Below are 17744 nucleotides of genomic sequence, written 5' to 3' on the forward strand. Positions count from 1 at the left end.
GCAGGTTTGGTCAAAATGTGAAAATAATATTCTGTGCAATTTCATTCAATATCATGAGTTGTGTTGTTAATTACTCTCAGATGCTATTATATCAATAATTTGCTTAATATCTGTAAAACTGTCGGACTTATAAACATTCTTATGTTGGCTTGTGTCAAGTATGTGGGGCGGACTCCAAAAGACAAGCTGTAGACGAACATCCAATAATTACTGTCTTCAAGTTTCATTAAAATTCATATTTTTGTAACATGACCAACAAACACACACACACACACACACACACAAGCAAAAACATTACTGTCCGCCTTCGCATTTTGGCATTTGTAACAAATACAAACCATGGCAGTAAAATCACAAACTGGACCACCTGGCGCTTCTCATGAGCATCTTCTTTTTTATATAGAAAGTTTTTATCCTACAGAACCTGAAACAGAAATTTTGCATAAAAACCTTCCGAGGACAAAACACAGAACAACAATCAGAAAGCTTCATCGCGCCCATTTACACCGATCAAAAGTCAAACATCCACATCAGAACAAAACAAAACAAAACAGATTTTAAACAGCAATCAAAGGCAAAGAGGTTTAGATGATAAATGCCGCAGATTAAATAGCATATTTTCCTGTGTGTACCCAGAAAACAAAACAAAATTATAATATTAAAAGTGCTGACCCACATTCCAAAACGTAAAAATCCGGTTCAAACTTCAGGCGTTTATAAGCAAAAAAAGCTACATAATTCTCATATTTGGCCTTTTTGTGCAAACGTCTCAGTAGTTTTTTTCGCAGCAAATCAAATCAACTAAGGCTTCATATTGTTTAACGTGCCAGAACTCTAGAGTACATTCATAATTCTTTGTTTTGTCTGCATTTCTTTTCTTTGCAGTCAATAAAACATTCTTAAATGTGCAATGTAGCATGCAGCAGTAGCTCTGTTTAAAAGAAAACTCGTCCAAAATAAGAGTCATTCCAGTGATGCAACTCAAAAATACAAAATAAGTTGTTTTTTTTCCTGTATTGTAGTGTTGTCTTAATCTTCTTCTATGAGAGAGGGTGTCATTTCTGCTGCGTCAGCTTCCAAACTCTCCTCCCCTGAAGTGCGGCCTGAGATGGACGGCGCAGGGTTGTCGACATCCTGCGGCTCTGGGCTGCTTGGCGCGCTCTCTGCGGCGGCGGAAACATCGGCAGCTTCGGTGGAGGGAGCAGTGCTGCTGGTCAGGTTTAAACCAGAATCCTGCTCGGTGTGCGGCGCGCTCGGCTTAGCTTCTCTCTCCGGAGATGACGGTCTTTGGTCAAAAGATGAGTTGTCTTGGAAAAAGAAAAGGCTTAAATGTAGTGAAACCATCGGAAAGACAATGCAGAGCTCCAGTGTTAATGTTTAACATTTAAACAAAGTACCTTTAAATGGTTATAGAATGAAAAAATGCTGTTTAACTATAATGTAAATATAGTTATACAATGAGTGATGCTCTGCTTGCGTCTTCTGCGGGGACAGAAAATGAAGCACCACCTAAAGGACTTAATGAACCCAGAACTGCAATAGCTCTTGTTATTGTTTTCCACACAAGATAGCCTCAATAAACACATAATTGTCCCTTACCCAAGCTACACTGATCACCAGTATCATCTCCATAATTAGCGACCAGAGAGCTGTGACCTTCATCACTGATGGAAACGACTTCTGTCAAATCTGGAGGCATGGCTTCGGGTGTGCTGGAAATATCTGACAACAGGATGGTACAACATCCTACGTTAGGTGAAAAAAAAACGCACAAAAGGTCGTTTTGATCAGTTTGTTTTGAAGTAAAGTCTGGTCACCAGTGTGTGCTGCCTGCTGCGTGGGTAAATTTGTGCTCGAATTTGGCTCAGCCCCTTCGATTTGACTCAAACCTGCTTCGTTCGACGGGCCGCCTTCAGCCAGAGGCGTCACCTGCGGGGAGAGACAAGCTAATGAGGAAAGGCCTTATAAGTGAAAATTTAACTGGCAGAACAAAAAGGATAATTACCTGCACTTCTCCGTGGCCTAATGAAGCGACCTCTTCACTGCCTGCCCTCGGTTGAAGAACACTTTTGTTGTGGACATGAGGTTGAATGGGATGAGTTGGAATTCTGTGCAGGTAGCCGTAGCCGATCCCACAACCTAAGCTAAAATATGTTTTTAGAATGGGTTATTCGTTGAAACTTCATGTTTGTGCACATGAACAGGAAATGGTGATATTTTTAGGACGATCGGAATTATTCCTACCCGGGCTAAATCCTGATTTATAGTAAGTTTTCTTTTAATAAATCATTTTGATTCTGACAGAAAATGACAAACAAGTGACAAACACTTGCAGCTTTCTCGATTTCACTTGGATCTTAAAGTTTTTCGTCACAAATTCTGGATTAGATTTGGATCTGAACTCTGCCGGAGCTGATCCAGTCCCCATCAATATTCCTCTAAACCAGGGGGCCGCCATCCTGCAGGTTTTAGATATTTCTCCTGCTGTTAAAGTTCTGCAGAAGCCTGTTCATCACTCAGTCATTCAAAGCAGAGAAACAACTAAAACATGCAGGATTGTCGCCCTCCACGACCAGGATTGGACACCACTGCTTTAAACCCATAATCTCGTCTGGTTTTTGCCTTTTACATTTTAGTTTGGCATCTTTTTGGAAAGCCCAAAACTTCCTGCATGTTTGACTGTGGTCATTTAGTAGTAAAAGCTCCTCTTCTCTTTTACTAAATTAAACTTACTGTGCCCAGATGTTGTATAGTTGTTTTTTTTTTATCTCATCCAACTGCAGAACCAACAGAAAAATCTGTCTTATTTGTGCAAATAAGTGACATGAGTTTTTTCTTGTTGTCTGAGTAAAATAACGGGTGTTTAGCACATTCTGAGGCCAAGGTCAAACATTCTTTTCACTGTTATGACTTTCTGGATTTAACCTGTCCTCTAATGTTTCCTTTGTTATCACAACTGTGCAGATCCAACTAGTTTCTATTTAAATACCACTCTCTTTCCCCTCTTCTTGTCACCAGATAATAGTGGTGGAAATGTTTCTTTTATTTTATAATAACACAAATTAAAGAAGCTGGGTTTTCCAGTATCACTTATTTTATTTATTTTTTGCAACAACAGACACTAGTGTTGTGCAGCGTTTCATGTCTTCAGATGTTGGTAAAAGATTCATCAGGATGTGTCTTTGGTTTGTTTTGGCTCCTCACTCTACAATTATTCTTAAAGTTAGTGCCATTTTTGGCTTCAGAATGGATGCGATTTTGAATCATCTTGTTGATAAACATTTGAGCATTTCAGCCCAAAAACAGAAACCTTGCTGGTTAGACAAAAGAACAAAATTCGGAAAAGATATTTGTAATTTTGGGGTTATTTCAATCTTGTACCCGGAGGAAAAATAAATAAATAAATAAAATGACCAACCTTCCTTCTCCTCCCCATGCTCCATTCGGAGTCACCACCACCTCCCTGCACCGATCGCTGTGTGTGTTATAAACCAGGAGCTTCAAAGCTTTCCCCTCGTTGGCTTCAATCAAAGAGAAGAAATCTTCTGACTGCAAGAATTACAAAATACGCGTATATAGATGCTTGTCTCTGTTTGTTTTGACCATCTATGCTTTTACATTCCTACACAAATGCAAATAAAAATGTCTTACATCTAGTAACACCTGATTAGCTCCGACGATAAAGTCATCATAAGCAATGAGGCCAGCCAGTGCTGCAGGGGAGTTTGATTCCACATCCTAAAAATGTAAAACAATATAATATAGGCATGCACAATAAATCAAATCAGTTTACAATTAAGATCTATTTGCCACAAGGTTGTCGTGCTGATACTGAAGCGTACGCGTGACTTACTAAGACGTGCCAGACGTTCTCATTGGCCCCTTCGAAGCTGCAGAATCGGACGCTGGCACCCAGCAAGCCCTGCCCCCCCCACATGTTGCTGGGTGTCACCTCCAGCTCCCTGAAGCGCTGGGTTTTTGAGTTGTACACTTCGAGTCTGACCCCCTTCTCCACGTTGGCCTTCAGGAGGTCCCTCAGCAAATCCCCTTCTTTATTCTGGGAAAGAGGTTTACAGTGAAGTGATGCTTAAAAAGTCTAAAATCTGTGTGTGGAACTGAAGTCTTTATCAATACACCAATGTAACGCTTAAAAAAATAACTTTTTAAAACCCGTTGGCAGCAGTAAATCCTAACAAAGATGACTTGTAGGCTAAATATTTACATAATAAAGCTAAAATGAATGTATCTTGAATGACATCTGATGCACATTTCATTTGATTTAATTTGCATTAAATCAACAGATGTGCCTCTTGAAACTGCTTTTATAACAATAATAAAATGTTTTGCTTTTTACCAAATTAAGCAGGTATAATAACCATATAAAACTCATCCCTATAATAGTCCCATCTCCAAATTTTTTTATTTACAATGCTACATTTGACACTGCGCCATTTTTGATTTTCGTACAAATCAATTCATATGCTATTTAGAAAATATATAATGCATCAATGTTTTGAGAAGTTTGACAGTTTGGAGGCTGTAAACCCAGTTTCTTTTTGGTTTTGTGCATGAATTGGACCCAACAGCTCCTACTTCAAGCATCGAAGGAGTTTACTCACAAGTCTGGTGTTTCCTATAGACAGAATGAAGTCAAAGAAAGGCTCCAGACCAGCCTTCAGTGCAGGTGAGTTCTCTTGAACCTGAAAGACAAAACGGCACATTTTTTTGGACAATTAGAGAAACTGGTGTGCAGTAGGAACACTGCGCTGTCGCCCCCGTGTGGCAGCTTTAGGTATTGCAGCTGTCAAAAACAATTTTAAAAAAAGAAAAGAAATGTGGGACTCTCGAAAAGTATCGCACACTTTGCAACCCTCGCGTAGTAATACGTTTTATGTATGATTTATCTCGAGTGAAGTTTAACACACTTTATTCGGTCAACACTCCCAAAAAAGACAAAGACGTTGGGTGTGGGCCAAGTGCCAACTCATCACAGGAGGTGGACACTTCGAGTAAACTCTGAAAGAAACATGTCCGGCTTCTCACAAACAAATGTTGCAGCTATTTTGCTAGCATAGTTAGCAAGTCTTTGACCTTTAATAGGAATTCCAATAGAAAACCGTGGCTGGAGGGACAAAATAGTCTGTAACCTTGTACTTGAACGTACCCCGTGGACATGATAGCCACAGTTACTTCCTCCGTCCGACAAAAGCGAGCTCTGCGGCAACCCCATCGTTTCCAGCAGCTACAGCGCGAACTAAATGTCACTGAGGTAGAAATGTGTCAGCAGTCATTATAGGCACAGACGCGGTACGCCGGAGTTATAGCTAGCTAGCGCTAGCATCGGAGGCAGGTTGACAGCAGGCTCCAACGAGAGCCAGGCTAGGCTACAAAGCAAAGATGGCAGCGCAGTCGATCGTTTTCCCACACGCTCCGAGCGGAGCGGAGAAACGGTAATCGATTAGCCGCTCCTGGCGCAGTTCTCTTCGTTGTTGCTTAGCAACAGACAACAGTGGTATTCAAGATTAACCTACGGAGAAATACTAATGTAAAAGTCAACGTTGCGTAAAAGAAAAATACAGTTTCTATAGACAAATGCTATCAGTCATTGTAAGAATTATTACGTGTGCACTATAAAAACAAGTTTTTCTTATTGTTTACTATACATAAATCAGAATATTATTTTCTAAATAAAGTATTTAGTTTGCAATAGTTACGGTAACTTTGTTCAGTAAACCACGAAAATCTCTACATGATCAAACTTATTAAGAGAAAAATCAGCAAAATTACAGATGAATCAAAAAACATTCTATGTAAAATTTTGGTTATTTTCACAGAAAATGGCAACTACTGTCAAAACAATTTATTGTTCGACAAAGCACATTGTTTCATAAGCTTCTTGCATGTAATAAATATTAAAATAGTCTATGATCTGAATCAAGTGAAAAGAAAAAGAATGATCAAAATATTACAAAATACTTAACTAAAGAACTTTTTTCCAATTTTTGCATACGCTCAAAGCACATATTTATCTCCTGCAGGTTTTGCTGGGGAATTATATCGGCCTTACAGGCTGTGGAACATTTTCTTCTTTACATTTGCTGTCGACCCATTTAAACAGTTATCTTTTGGAAAAGTTTTTTCCTTGACTCACTAGTTTCACAGGTGGTTTAGTTGACATTGAGCGCCATCCACGGCCTGCACCTGTTAGTTTTCCTGCATGATAACGTGATAAAAAAATAAAATACGTTCTCTTGCTTTTGATGTTTTTTTGGTGTATAAAAAAAAGAAATAAAGTTAATATAAAAAAATAAATGTCAAGGTTATTAAGTCTTCACACAAGGGCCAAACCACACATATCCTTTAGGTTTGTAAATCATTCAGGACAATTCTGAGGATTGATCCACCTGGACTTGGTTTTTGAAGGTCTTCCAGTGTGAAACTGATATAAATAGTAAACAGCAAACTGCATCTAGTCAGTTTGCTTTTTTGCATCTCTGTCTCCCAACATGGTTTGGCTCTTGGCTCTTCTGTCCTGCTTTGGTGAGGCTGCAGCAAAATCTCAACTTTAAAGATAACTTTTGGTGCAATTTAGGATTTCCCTTCCACAAACATCCAGACTGCAACTGTGTTCTCTGTGTGTGTTTTCCAAAGGGCTGATTTGTGCTGAAACACCCTTCAATGTGCTCGATGACAGGGTCATAGGGGGAAGTGATGCCAAACCAAACACCTGGAAATGGCAGGTAAAGCATTTGAACTTATTATTATTATTGTATCATCTCTGCTCAAGTGGATGAAATCCTCTTTTTTGTTTGCTCTCAGGTTTCCCTGCAGTTTGATTCATACAACGAGGGCTACTTCTCTCACATCTGCGGAGGAACCATCGTCGATAGCTTCTTCGTCATGACTGCAGCTCACTGTATCCTCAGGTGAGCTGCAGGTCAATCATTATTTCTGCTGGCTTGGAGTTATCGGAGCCATTATTTATTGTTTTTTTATATTTTGTCTTTATCAGCATGGATCCCAGTCAGTACCGCGCGGTGGTGGGCGAGTACAACCTGTCTGAAATTGAGGACAGTGAGCAGTTCATCTTTGTGGAGAAGATTATCGTCCACCCTAAATGGGTTGGAGATCTTGGCAAAGGGTAAAGAAACATCATGACACATCCGATCTCTTAAAGTTTGTGTCCACACACACAACTGGATGCATTCCTGATCATTTTTAACGAAATCTACGAAGCTTTCACACACATGACATGCTTTCGAACTTCTATATGTTTCTCTAAGGAACGACATTGCTCTCTTGAAACTGGCTACTCCCATCTATGACAACGGTTTTGTGGAAATTGCTAACCTTCCCTACCCTGGCCAGATGCTGCCTCATGACTTCACCTGTTACATCACAGGCTGGGGCTCAATGGACCGTGAGTATCTGTGCACACATTATAAATGCCCATTTGATCCGAAAAAGGAAACATAAATATATAATACTCATGTTCTATCAACTCAGATTATGGAAGCACCCCTGAAATACTACAAGTGGCTCCCATAAACGTGGTGGAGCACGCCATCTGCTCCACGCCCGAGTGGTGGGGCAGCATTGCTCTGGAGACGATGGTCTGTGCCGGAGGGGACGGAGTCATATCAGGCTGCCATGTACGGAGAGCAAGGATAACAGTTCTCAAAGCAACCCGATCTAGAAAAATCTGAAAGTAGATGTTTGATCGTTTATAGGAATGTGCGCTTCATGTTCTCCTCGTGCTCTGTTCTTCCTGCTACTTCTGTCAGGGCGACTCCGGAGGGCCCCTGAACTGCCAGACTGACGGAGCCTGGAGAGTCCACGGCGTCGTCAGCTATGGACCAGCTGGCATGTGCAACCAAGCATATAAACCCACCGTTTTCACCAGAGTTTCATCCTTCATGGACTGGATGTACTCTGTAAGCCTCCACAAATGGCATAATTGACTATTACATGCCTGGACTGATGAATTTACCTGATTTTTCTTTTTCTTCTTTCAGGTTATGGGAGCAAATCTTTAGACTGCAGCATGTTGACTCCCAACGTTCAGATGGAGCCAGTAAAATAAAACTCTCAAGTATCGCAGGCACATCTGTGTAACGTCTAGTTCTTGAGTCTAAAAGTTGATGAAAGTTGCTCAAATCTTGCCATAAAACACATAATTTCTCTTTAATCTGATGCATATTTCCTGGTCAAAGAAAGGCACTCCTCATTGAACGCACCTTGTGTTGCTGTTTTTTTAATTACAACCAGTCTGCAGGGTATAAATCATGGCTCATTGGTTGAAGACCATCAAAGTGGTTACAAAGCTGATCTTTTGACCTCTTAAGCTGTAGCCTGAGATGATGGAAAATTCCAAAGGATGTTTTAAATCAAAGATCACAGGAAACTGACTTTTATCAGACGTAGGAGGAATGGAGGTAAATCTTTATTTAATGTTGTTGAGATTAGGTAAAGCCAAAAGATTTGTGCAATGTTTGGCTTTAAAAAAAAAAAAACAGGTCCTAACAAGAACTAAATTTTCCTAATTGTAGCCAAATGTGAGTTTTATGGAGTTGCAGCCTCGACATCGGCTCCTCGTGTGGAATTTCTGGCCATGTGTTCGTGGTGGTGCTCAGGAAACTACAGCATGACATCATATTAGATGTTTTTCTCCTAACCATGGAGACCAGAAGGCACAGAAACATTATAATGGGTTTATTTTTTTAAAGGTGAAATGAGGATCATCTTTAACAGTGTCTTTAGATGGTTTGTAAACGAAACAGCATGTCGACTGACTGGATGAATGAAACCAAATTAAACTGAAAACAGCATCTTGCTCTTAAAGAGACAGTTCAGTTTTTTACGTGAGGTTCTGTGGAAAGGTTATGAATAATCAGTATATTACATTTAGTGGTTTATATGAACACTGCCTTTGGCCACTCTGGCTAGCTGCTAGCTCATGAATTTTGCCAAAATTAAACAATTTCTTCAAACTGATATTGCTCAAAGAGCTAACTACAACAGGTAAGATACTGATTGTTCATAACCTTTCCACAGAACCCCACTTCAAAATAGCTCATCTGTCAGTTTAAGCTCATTTAGCCAACTTTATGCTTTTGCTGGTGTGGTTTAGTTTATTCATATTCTGTTCAGTTAGTGCATTCCCTAAAGTTATTTACCATTGCATGTTTAATTTACCAACAAAAGACAAATGAAACGAGCATTTACAAAATGTTTTTTTTTTATTGTTATTTGGAGGGACAAGCTGTCAAAATGGTTTAGATGAAAGAAACTTGTTTTTGAACAGCAGGTTAATGTGTGAAAATATGTAAAAAATAAAGCAGCTTTGTTTGCTCTGCAGGACCTCTTAAGCAGAAATATGCACAACACAAAAAGGCAACAAAAAAAAAGAAAAGAAAAAAGTAAGACACGTTCTTTTGAAATAAAAAATATATAAACTGTACTGTCATATATTACACTGATAAACACTCACTGTTGACATTTCTTCATGAGATTTGATGTTTTGTACAAGAGAAATAACATTTGCTTGCAAAAAATTAGCGCCAGCTTTGTGGCGTACGAACACATATCGGATGAATTTAAAAGCAATCAAAAGAAAGGCAAAAAGCGGATAATACAATTCCAACGTGCACAATGTGCACTTTTCAATGTATACAATTAATCAGAAGAAGATTTAACAAACAGGACCTGCATGCATCATTTCTAAAGGGTCCAGAAAGGCTGTCAGAAACAGCTGTAGAAAGGGTGAGATATGTACATCGACTCTTCTAGTGTCCCTCTGCTCTTCACACAGGCGACCGCACAATCACCTCGGCTTTAAAGTTAATGAGGCAACTCTTCGAATTATTCCAGGTTTTTTTGTTTCAGGTAAAAACTGTATAATATATGCAGTTCTTAGCCACAAAACCCCTTTATACGTGTATTTTATAGCATATTTTCACCCAAGTCACAGACTTCCAAATGAAAATTCAGAGTACAATCAAATTGATTTTTTGCTATTTCAGTTTTAGTGACATTTCTTTAAGTTATTTAACCATATGGCTGCCTATGAAAAATACTTCAGAATGCTATAGAGAGCACTAACCTTCATAAGAATACATTTCTCTATAATTCATATATTACAAAGGCTGTCCCAGATTGAAAATTACTCATTTTACTTTCTTAATAAAATATTCAATTTGTCAGTGATTAGAATTCTTTCCTCATCCTACATAAATTAGTTAGAAAATATTAGTTAATTTTTTCTATGGTTATATTAGAGGCAGCAATACAATAGACCCATAATTTTGTTTCAGTGATTAGGGAGATTCCACAGTTTTCAGTCCCAAAAGCTTAAGTGGAAGCACTGGGCACACACACACACACACACTCACACACTCATCCCACAGGCAGGCATGGCTCCCCCTGATAAACAGGCACATCCAGTAAACTTTACAAAAGCCCGCGTTATTGCCGAAACATTTTAAATTAAATAACTAATGAAGTAAAGACAGAATAACTTACAGCAAAATGTTAAACACAGAAGAGAATACATATTAAATACTTTCTGATGGACGTGTGGTCCCGTTCCCCAAAACAAAATACCTTAATGTGTTGTGGAATAAAAGAAAGAAAAAAAAAAAAAAAAAATAGAAAAAGATTGCACTTTTAGGTAAACAAACCACAGTGCTGTTCGAATGAATGGAGGCCTTTTTTTTCTGAAATAAATAAAATAATAAAGAAAATAATTTAAAGTATTGAGGAAAACACAGATACAGCTTTGATTTTTAAGAGTACACGAGTAATAATTGTAGTTGCTCAGCTCATAAATAAGAAACTCCATAATTTAGCGTTGAACTGTTGAATCCATCCCGAATGACCAAAACAATGCCTATGCATACATAACTATTTTCACAGATAAAGTGCTGATCGAGGAGCTTTTAGAGGGATTTTTTTGTTGTTGTTGTTGTTGTACCATTTAAGACCGTTCAGATAGATCCTGAGGCACACTGACTTTAAAGGGACAGATCAGGTATTTTGAAGTGGAGTTTTATGGAAAGGTTATGAACATGTTATATCTGACTGATTGTAGATACCCCTTTGAATGAGTTCAGTTCAGGGAAATAGAGCTTTTTTTCTGATTGAACTGACAAGCTAATGGCTAATCTGAGTGAAGCTAAGACTACATCTGAATTGCTGCCGTCTTAAAACGGCTACAATCCTAAAATAGTCATCGCATTACAGTGTTATTTCATAGGGATATCATTAATATAATATTCCAGTGGGAATATCATAAGCGATTGACAGCCTGGAAGTACTACAGCTATTTGCACTTGCAAAATAGCAAATTATATGTGCTGCAAAATTGATGGGGGTAAAAATTATAATATAATAGTGTTCAGATAAACCGCTATAAGTTTTTTGAGGCTGGAGTTGTTTTAAAATGGCAGTTTTTAGTTAGTTTGTCAATCTGGTCCAAAATATTGCCTATCTAAACAAAACTGAGATCCTTCAAAAAGCCATCTCTAACAGATAAGATATTTGTTTGTTACCTTTCCAGAGAACCCCACTGCAACAGACCTGAACATCCAGGTTACCACTTGCTCAGGTCGTCTGGTTGCAACCTCAAAAGGCAGGACACAAACAGAACTATGTTGCAATTCACTCGGGTTTCACATGAAGGCAATCACAGCAATGGTCACCACACATTGCCTCCAAAAGCTAGAAAGCTAGAAAAAAAATATCCCTGAGGTGCACATTCAGCTGTGTTGAGATTCCCAACCTGGCCACAATAAAGGCTGATTCCTGTCTGAGCATGTGGTTGGTGATCTTGGTTTGGTTAAAAGAGCTTTCTTAGGATTTGAGAGCCATCATTGGTTTCTATGGGCCTGGTCTAATTAATCTCATATCTTTTCACTTTTAACCCTAGCTGCCATCTCACACAGCAATAAACCCAAACTGCTTTGCTAACATTTTGAAGGCAAGTCTGGAATCTGAACATGTATTAGGCAAGAGAGAAATCACAGCTTCCTCCAACATGTTTGACATCTTATGTGCATTTTCAGTCCCCTTCTAAACCCCTTTGTTTCTTAAACTGTTCACATATTTTGTCAGACTTTCACAGACTCCATCACAGACAACTTCATGGCTTCCTCCATCAGCTGATTGTCCGTAAATGTAGCAGGGGGTTCTGGGATGGATTCCGAAAGGCCGATCAGAGACTCCAGGAGGCAGGTCCCCGGGTCACTCGCTGCAGGAAAACTGGGGTAACTAGGCAACTGAAACTGGAAATAGTTGTCCATGTGCTCATATTCCTTAAGGGAGTTGTAAAGAGAGGTGGGCCCCAAACACGGGAAGCCATCAAAGAACTCCAGGTCTGACTCAGACGAGAGGCTCAGGTCCATGTTGTAGCTCGCCGTGCGGTCAATGGTGGGGGAGGGGGTGTGTGGCACACTGCTACTGTGAAATAGGGCGTTTCCCTGGTTGGCGTTCTCATCCAAAAATTCTGAAATGGCTGTAGCTCGATTGTCTGTAAGACTGTCCACAGAGTCCAACAGTGCAGCATCTATATTGTCATTCTCATCTGCAAAGTCCACCATGCTAAAGCTACTGAACGCCTCTGTGGATGGCTGCTGTTTTACTTGCTGTTGATCTGAGCAACAAGTGTTTTTGCTGTTCTTGTCCCCGCACTCTCCGCTCTCTGTGTCGCTGAAACACAATATCCGGCTCAGGCCTTTCTCGTCTACGTCCAGTGGGCTGTGATGCTGGATCTCGCCTGCTTCGGAGTCCTCGCTCTGACCTGAGGAGTCCGATAAGTCCGTCATGTCACTGCTGCAGGTGTTCTCTGCAACTGTTGCCAGCTCAGAGCTAAAAGGGAAGGAGGGCACCATTGGTAGGGAAGCGACCCCCGTAGTGTTCTCCTCCTCCTCTTCCTCTGTGCTGGACTGCTCCTCCAGCCTCTTCTCCAGCTCCAGCTTCATGATAGTGTGGATGTAATGCGTCTGTACCCGGGTGGAGTTGAACTCAATGCGACCCTCTGTGTTCCCGCAGCCATCTTTGGTGCAACCACAAGGGAAGGAGGAATGGTCCATCTGCAAGAAGCAAAAGGAAGAGGTGAAATCTTTTGTAATAGACACTCTCATTTGTATAATCTTTAGGCATACTTATGTGCTTGAAATTTTAGGGGCTTTTTGGGTTCTTACCTGACATTTTATGCCAGCAAGGCTGCAGCTGCATGTCTCAGGCTCGCAGAAACCCTGGCAGTCGCAACCACAGTTCTCCCTGGAGATCCTCAAGTCATGTAGCTGCTTCTTCTCATCCTTGTCAATCTTCTTCACACCTGCTGCTTTGAGCAGTGCATAGCGCTGTTTAGATGGGTAAGGCTGGAGGAAGGAGCCCTCTTCCAGGTTGGCTCCACTGATGTCGATGTCCTGCTCTGGGATGTCGTCCAGCGTCAGCCGATCCGCCTCCTCGTTTTCTTGGGTTCCATTCTTTGTCAGCTGAGGTAAAAAAACAGCAACCATGTTTAATTGCCAAGTTGCTGAAGGGAATGACTTTTAGCTCAATTGATTTTAGATTCAAGTATTTCTCACCTTCTGTTTCAGAGCTTCCAGCTTCTCTTCCCTGAGTCTGTTGATGAGTTTTTCTCTCCGCAGGACCCGCTGCTCCGCGGCAAACTCTGCAAGCGTGTATGTGTGAAGTGCACTGTGGCGCTGCACCATGCCTAAAGTACAGCCTCCTCGACTGGGAACGCTGGTGAAGCCCTGACACCGAGGGAAGGAGAACACAGTCACCTGGTCGAACGTCACATTGCCTCGCCTCACCCTCTTGGATTTCTTGAGGATGGATGTTGCTGTAGATAGAAAAAAAAAACACCAGGTCAAAATACAAACCTTCCAAACAAGAGTGATCTTTTAGAGAAGGCCGATGCTGCATTCTTTTCGGCCACTAGGTGGCACAACGCCCCACTCTGTGTGCAAATGCTACTGAATAGATTGTAAAAGGACACCCTTCTGATTCATTGCCCTGGCCTCATCATGTACCCAATTAAATGATACTGCCAACAGGAGTCCAACACACTTGCATCCTGTTAGGTGAAACCTAAACTACTGGGAGTCCCATTGAGCTTTGTTTTTCGTGTTAGTGTGCAACTAAAGGGGCCCAGCCCAGGAATTCTTTTTTTATAGAACAGTGGAGGAAGTAGAACAGCACAGAACATAAGGTAATGCTCGGGGCTTCCAAGTGAGGTAGAAGGAGGAAGTACAACTCTCTATCCATCAGCGGATAGCTGACAACCAGGCCCAAGAACGATTGTGTGTTTGCTGAACAATTCAGGATCTACATCTATGAGCTACCTTTCCATACCCAGAGAAATGCCATAAAAACATAATGAGAACTCAAGTGGAACCACATGTTGAAGACAAACCTCTAAAAAACTTCCTCCACCCAGGAATTTTAAACTTTTGAGCCTCACTTGAAAAAGAGAAGAAACATTTTCTTTGCACAGGCTCAAGCTGTGATCTTTTGTTTAAAGAAAAGTTTGGTAATCTCCTATCCATATGGTGGCTATTACCATTGTTGTGTGGAAGGAAACTCTGAAGAATCCTTGTAGAAACCCAAGTGGCCGTCTTGTGACACACTCTGAATGTCTAGCATTTTAAAAAAGTTGGACGAGAAAATTAGCAAACCAGGTGTGATAATTGAACCTCAAAAGGTAAAAGGAAAAAAGTAAACCTTTGTTCTATATGACATAAGCAGTGCACAATAGCTTCTCTGAGTTGTCTAATCTGCTGCCAGGGGTAATACAGATGAAACTAAATTCCCGGTTCAGCTCCACATCTATCAAATTCAGTCAGGTTTATGACACCCACATGAGACAAATGACACCCTTCTCTGCTGCTTCTAAATAAAAAAAGCTTCACAGGCTGTTCTTCTCCTTTCACTTCACAATGGCAAACATCTTTCTGTCCAACATAAACACCGGATCATAACAACCCACTCAATCAGCTCCTCTAGATGTATGTGCATGCCTCTATTCTTGATTGCCCCCCCCCAACACACACACCTTTTTCTTTTTCTCCCCCTTCACCAAGCTTCTTTCAGCACCTGTGTTGGGTGTACGCCCAGGTTTCAGACAAGGCGCTGTGTGTTCCCGGCCTTGGCAACCTGCCACGCTTCTCCTCCTGGCTTCCTGCCTCGCCGTCCTGGAAAGCTCACAACGCTTGCCCTTCTCCTGTGCAACACAATCCCTGTCCGACCCGTCCCCCGGTTCCCTAAAGACCAACTGGCGCACCCAGGTCCAGACGGAAACACCCTGAAGCAACATGACCTAAATCTCTGAAGGGAAGGTGTCAATCTGTAATGTTCAGGGAGGGAGGTGGAGATGGAACCAAGGTGAGCAGCCCCTGCATAATACGATTAGCAGTTTTGCAGCTTTAGGGCATGAAATCAAAAGAGTTATTCATTGCAGATGTCTGAAATCATTTCTACTGTGTTTCATGAGCTGCCAGCTAGATAAATTGCTTAACCTTTTTCTCCTTTTTTTATGGATTGTTATCGGAGCTTCAGAGGATGTCTGAGACAAGATTTAAAATTAAAAACGAGCGTCTATCATCCGGTATTTCTATGATACGCTGTCACAGAGAGAAGACACTCACTGTTGAAATTTGTTGCCGGGGAGCTGGGGTTGCTGGGAGTGGAATCCAGAGTGTCAGAGTAGCAGCTCTCCCCCTCCGAGTCCCAGCCTGAGCAGGCAGAGGAGAGGGAAGAGGGTGAGGAGTAGCACGGGTCCTCATCCACCTCCTCAAACTTCCTCTTGAGAAGCCCACTCATGGCGTCGGTGCGAACAATCTGCAGGAAAAAAAAAAGAGCATAGAGAAGGTTTAGAAAAGAGAAGGTTTAGCCAATTAGCTACACTTTTTGCAAAAAGGATTCAAGCTTTATCCGAAGAATTGAACAAACTAAGTATTCGTGTTTTGCACTAAAGTTTCCGTACAAACACAGGACTTGTACAGTGCCAGAGCTACCGTCGAGTCCTCATGTGACAAAATCCAAGTGTCATGCTGCTCTCAGATGAGGACTCCCATGGCACAGGAAGCAATCAATCATTCCTATTTGCCTATGTCAACAATTAGTGCACCCTTCACCCTGCTACAAATCCCATCAGCTCAGCAAATGAATCGATTAGAAAAAAAGACCCAACAAAGGCGACCCAATCATCTAACGACAGACATTTCTGCCATTCTCTCGAATCAGCCATTTTAACCAAAGAGAAATCGGCCACTTGTCTTGTTTATGTATATGCAACATATGCCAAGAGGAAGTTTTTGTGTTATTTAACTGTTTCTTCCCAGTTCGTATGAGCAAGTATGCCTCATATCTGTAATATAAGAGTTTCAGCTGATGTGTTTCATTTCTTTTTCAGTCAGTTAATGAGTAGCTCAAAACTCGAGCGATTCCAGGAAAAAAAAAAGAGTTTAGAAAATGGACCCATGATGTGAAAAATGAACATGGTTGGCTGAAAAGGAATTTGGATTATGATGGGTTACACATGTAGCTCCTCACACTCTGGGAGGGTGACTGCGTCTACTAGGCAAGATGGGGTCATAATCATCATCATCAGAGTCTGACCTTCTGCTGGCCTGAACTAGGAGGCGTGGAGTGAGGAAGGAAGTGAGGGGAGTGGGAAGGCATGACTGGGCCCTGGTCCAGGACAGACACTCCCTCCGATGATGTGGGATGGGAAAAGAGGGTTTTTTTTACTTTACGTCAAAGAAAAGATTATTTCACCATCAAACTGTTCTCTGACTTCCTAATTACTTACAGCTCCTCAATGTTTTGATTATTTTCAGCCAGGATTGTTCAAATACTGTCATGGCAATACCTACAATCAAAAGTCTTTTTATACATATATATCTAAATTAAAGATCTTTGAATTTAAGTCTCACCAAAGTTTACTTTTGGTCAGGAAAAAAGCTCAGACACACAAACACTGAGCTGTCACGTCAACAACCTCCTGTAAACTCAGTCTTAAGCTCTTTAATGTGCCCGAGGCAAGACACAACCAGTCACTTTACAGGAACTTCCACTCCATGTGTGACCTCCATGCACGCCTCGTCTTGTCCGAATGTTACACCAGAGTCAGCACTCCAAGAAAAAAAAGAAAAAGAAAAAAAATTACAAAAGAAAAACTAAGCAGGCGTTTGTTCGGCCTGCTGCAGTAGGTAATTATGCGAAAGCAGACAAAGATAAAGATGCTGGAGTCAAGGGCAAAAGGCAGACACCTTCGTGCGGCCAGCGTTATTGTTATTGCTGCACTCAGATACTGTTGTCTCCATCACACGCATGATAAATGAATCACCTTGCAATAGGTCAGGCCGGCTCATACTCCCAACAAAAACACAAAGCACAAAAAAGCCTTCCAATAGGCAGTAGCCACCACTCCAGTGCATTACATTACAGATCAAAAGAGAAAATAAGCCACTAAACTCTCCATCCGCGAATGTACTTAAGCGCAAAATAATCTCCAAATGCCTCCTCATATCACAGCAGGGGATTTGCATTGAAACAATTTGCGAGCACCTGGACGCAGCATCTGTTGCTCACTTGTCGGACAACATGTGTGTTCCAAATGCTGCAACCTAATATCTCCATGTAAAAAAAAAAGAAAGAAAGAAAAGGGAGCACACATAGGCTCACCTTACCATCATTTCCACCCCCAATTCTCTGGAAAAAAAAAAAAAAAAAAA

The 17744-nt window shown here is 41.0% G+C and overlaps 3 protein-coding genes across 3 annotated transcripts in view; 1 reads left to right on the top strand and 2 right to left on the bottom strand.

Moving 5' to 3' along the window:
* Nucleotides 1–374: 374 nt before the first annotated feature.
* On the bottom strand, nt 375–5397 carry LOC108230315 (Golgi reassembly-stacking protein 1). The gene is made up of 9 exons (XM_017406400.3): nt 5165–5397; nt 4620–4700; nt 3854–4057; nt 3652–3738; nt 3419–3549; nt 2006–2144; nt 1818–1929; nt 1600–1722; nt 375–1307 (listed from the first exon to the last, which is right to left on the bottom strand). The coding sequence occupies exons 1-9, from the start codon at nt 5228–5230 to the stop codon at nt 1030–1032; spliced, it is 1221 nt and encodes a 406-aa protein (XP_017261889.1). The 5' UTR covers nt 5231–5397; the 3' UTR covers nt 375–1029.
* A 1024-nt stretch (nt 5398–6421) lies between these two features.
* On the top strand, nt 6422–8188 carry LOC108230360 (chymotrypsin-like elastase family member 2A). Its single transcript, XM_017406452.3, has 8 exons — nt 6422–6540; nt 6652–6740; nt 6820–6926; nt 7013–7141; nt 7284–7420; nt 7507–7652; nt 7785–7934; nt 8016–8188. Exons 1-8 carry the CDS (start codon nt 6507–6509, stop codon nt 8034–8036), a joined length of 813 nt encoding a protein of 270 aa, XP_017261941.1. The 5' UTR covers nt 6422–6506; the 3' UTR covers nt 8037–8188.
* A 1032-nt stretch (nt 8189–9220) lies between these two features.
* Nucleotides 9221–17744, bottom strand: part of csrnp1b (cysteine-serine-rich nuclear protein 1b) — a 12482-nt gene continuing 3958 nt past the window's right edge. Inside the window, exons 2-5 of the mRNA XM_017406740.3 lie at nt 15654–15846; nt 13590–13849; nt 13200–13496; nt 9221–13088 (exon numbers count right to left, since the gene is read on the bottom strand). Coding sequence (XP_017262229.1) covers nt 12108–13088; nt 13200–13496; nt 13590–13849; nt 15654–15828 — 1713 coding nt within the window. The 5' untranslated portion in view covers nt 15829–15846 and the 3' untranslated portion in view covers nt 9221–12107. The remainder of the gene's footprint in view (nt 13089–13199; nt 13497–13589; nt 13850–15653; nt 15847–17744) is intronic.

Source organism: Kryptolebias marmoratus, linkage group LG21 (genome assembly GCF_001649575.2).
Source record: "Kryptolebias marmoratus isolate JLee-2015 linkage group LG21, ASM164957v2, whole genome shotgun sequence".
NCBI lineage: Eukaryota > Metazoa > Chordata > Actinopteri > Cyprinodontiformes > Rivulidae > Kryptolebias > Kryptolebias marmoratus.

Excerpts from the sequence above, each read along its gene's own strand:
- LOC108230360 (XM_017406452.3), top strand. The coding sequence starts at position 6,507 with ATGGTTTGGCTCTTGGCTCTTCTGTCCTGCTTTG. Across the intron at positions 7,142-7,283 it reads GTTGGAGATCTTGGCAAAGG|GAACGACATTGCTCTCTTGA; the intron begins GTAAAGAAACAT and ends TGTTTCTCTAAG. Across the intron at positions 7,935-8,015 it reads TCATGGACTGGATGTACTCT|GTTATGGGAGCAAATCTTTA; the intron begins GTAAGCCTCCAC and ends TTCTTCTTTCAG.
- LOC108230315 (XM_017406400.3), bottom strand. The coding sequence starts at position 5,230 with ATGGGGTTGCCGCAGAGCTCGCTTTTGTCGGACGGAGGAAGTAACTGT. Across the intron at positions 2,145-3,418 it reads GCATGGGGAGGAGAAGGAAG|CTTAGGTTGTGGGATCGGCT; the intron begins GTTGGTCATTTT and ends AACATATTTTAG. Across the intron at positions 1,723-1,817 it reads GCAGCAGGCAGCACACACTG|ATATTTCCAGCACACCCGAA; the intron begins GTGACCAGACTT and ends TCCTGTTGTCAG.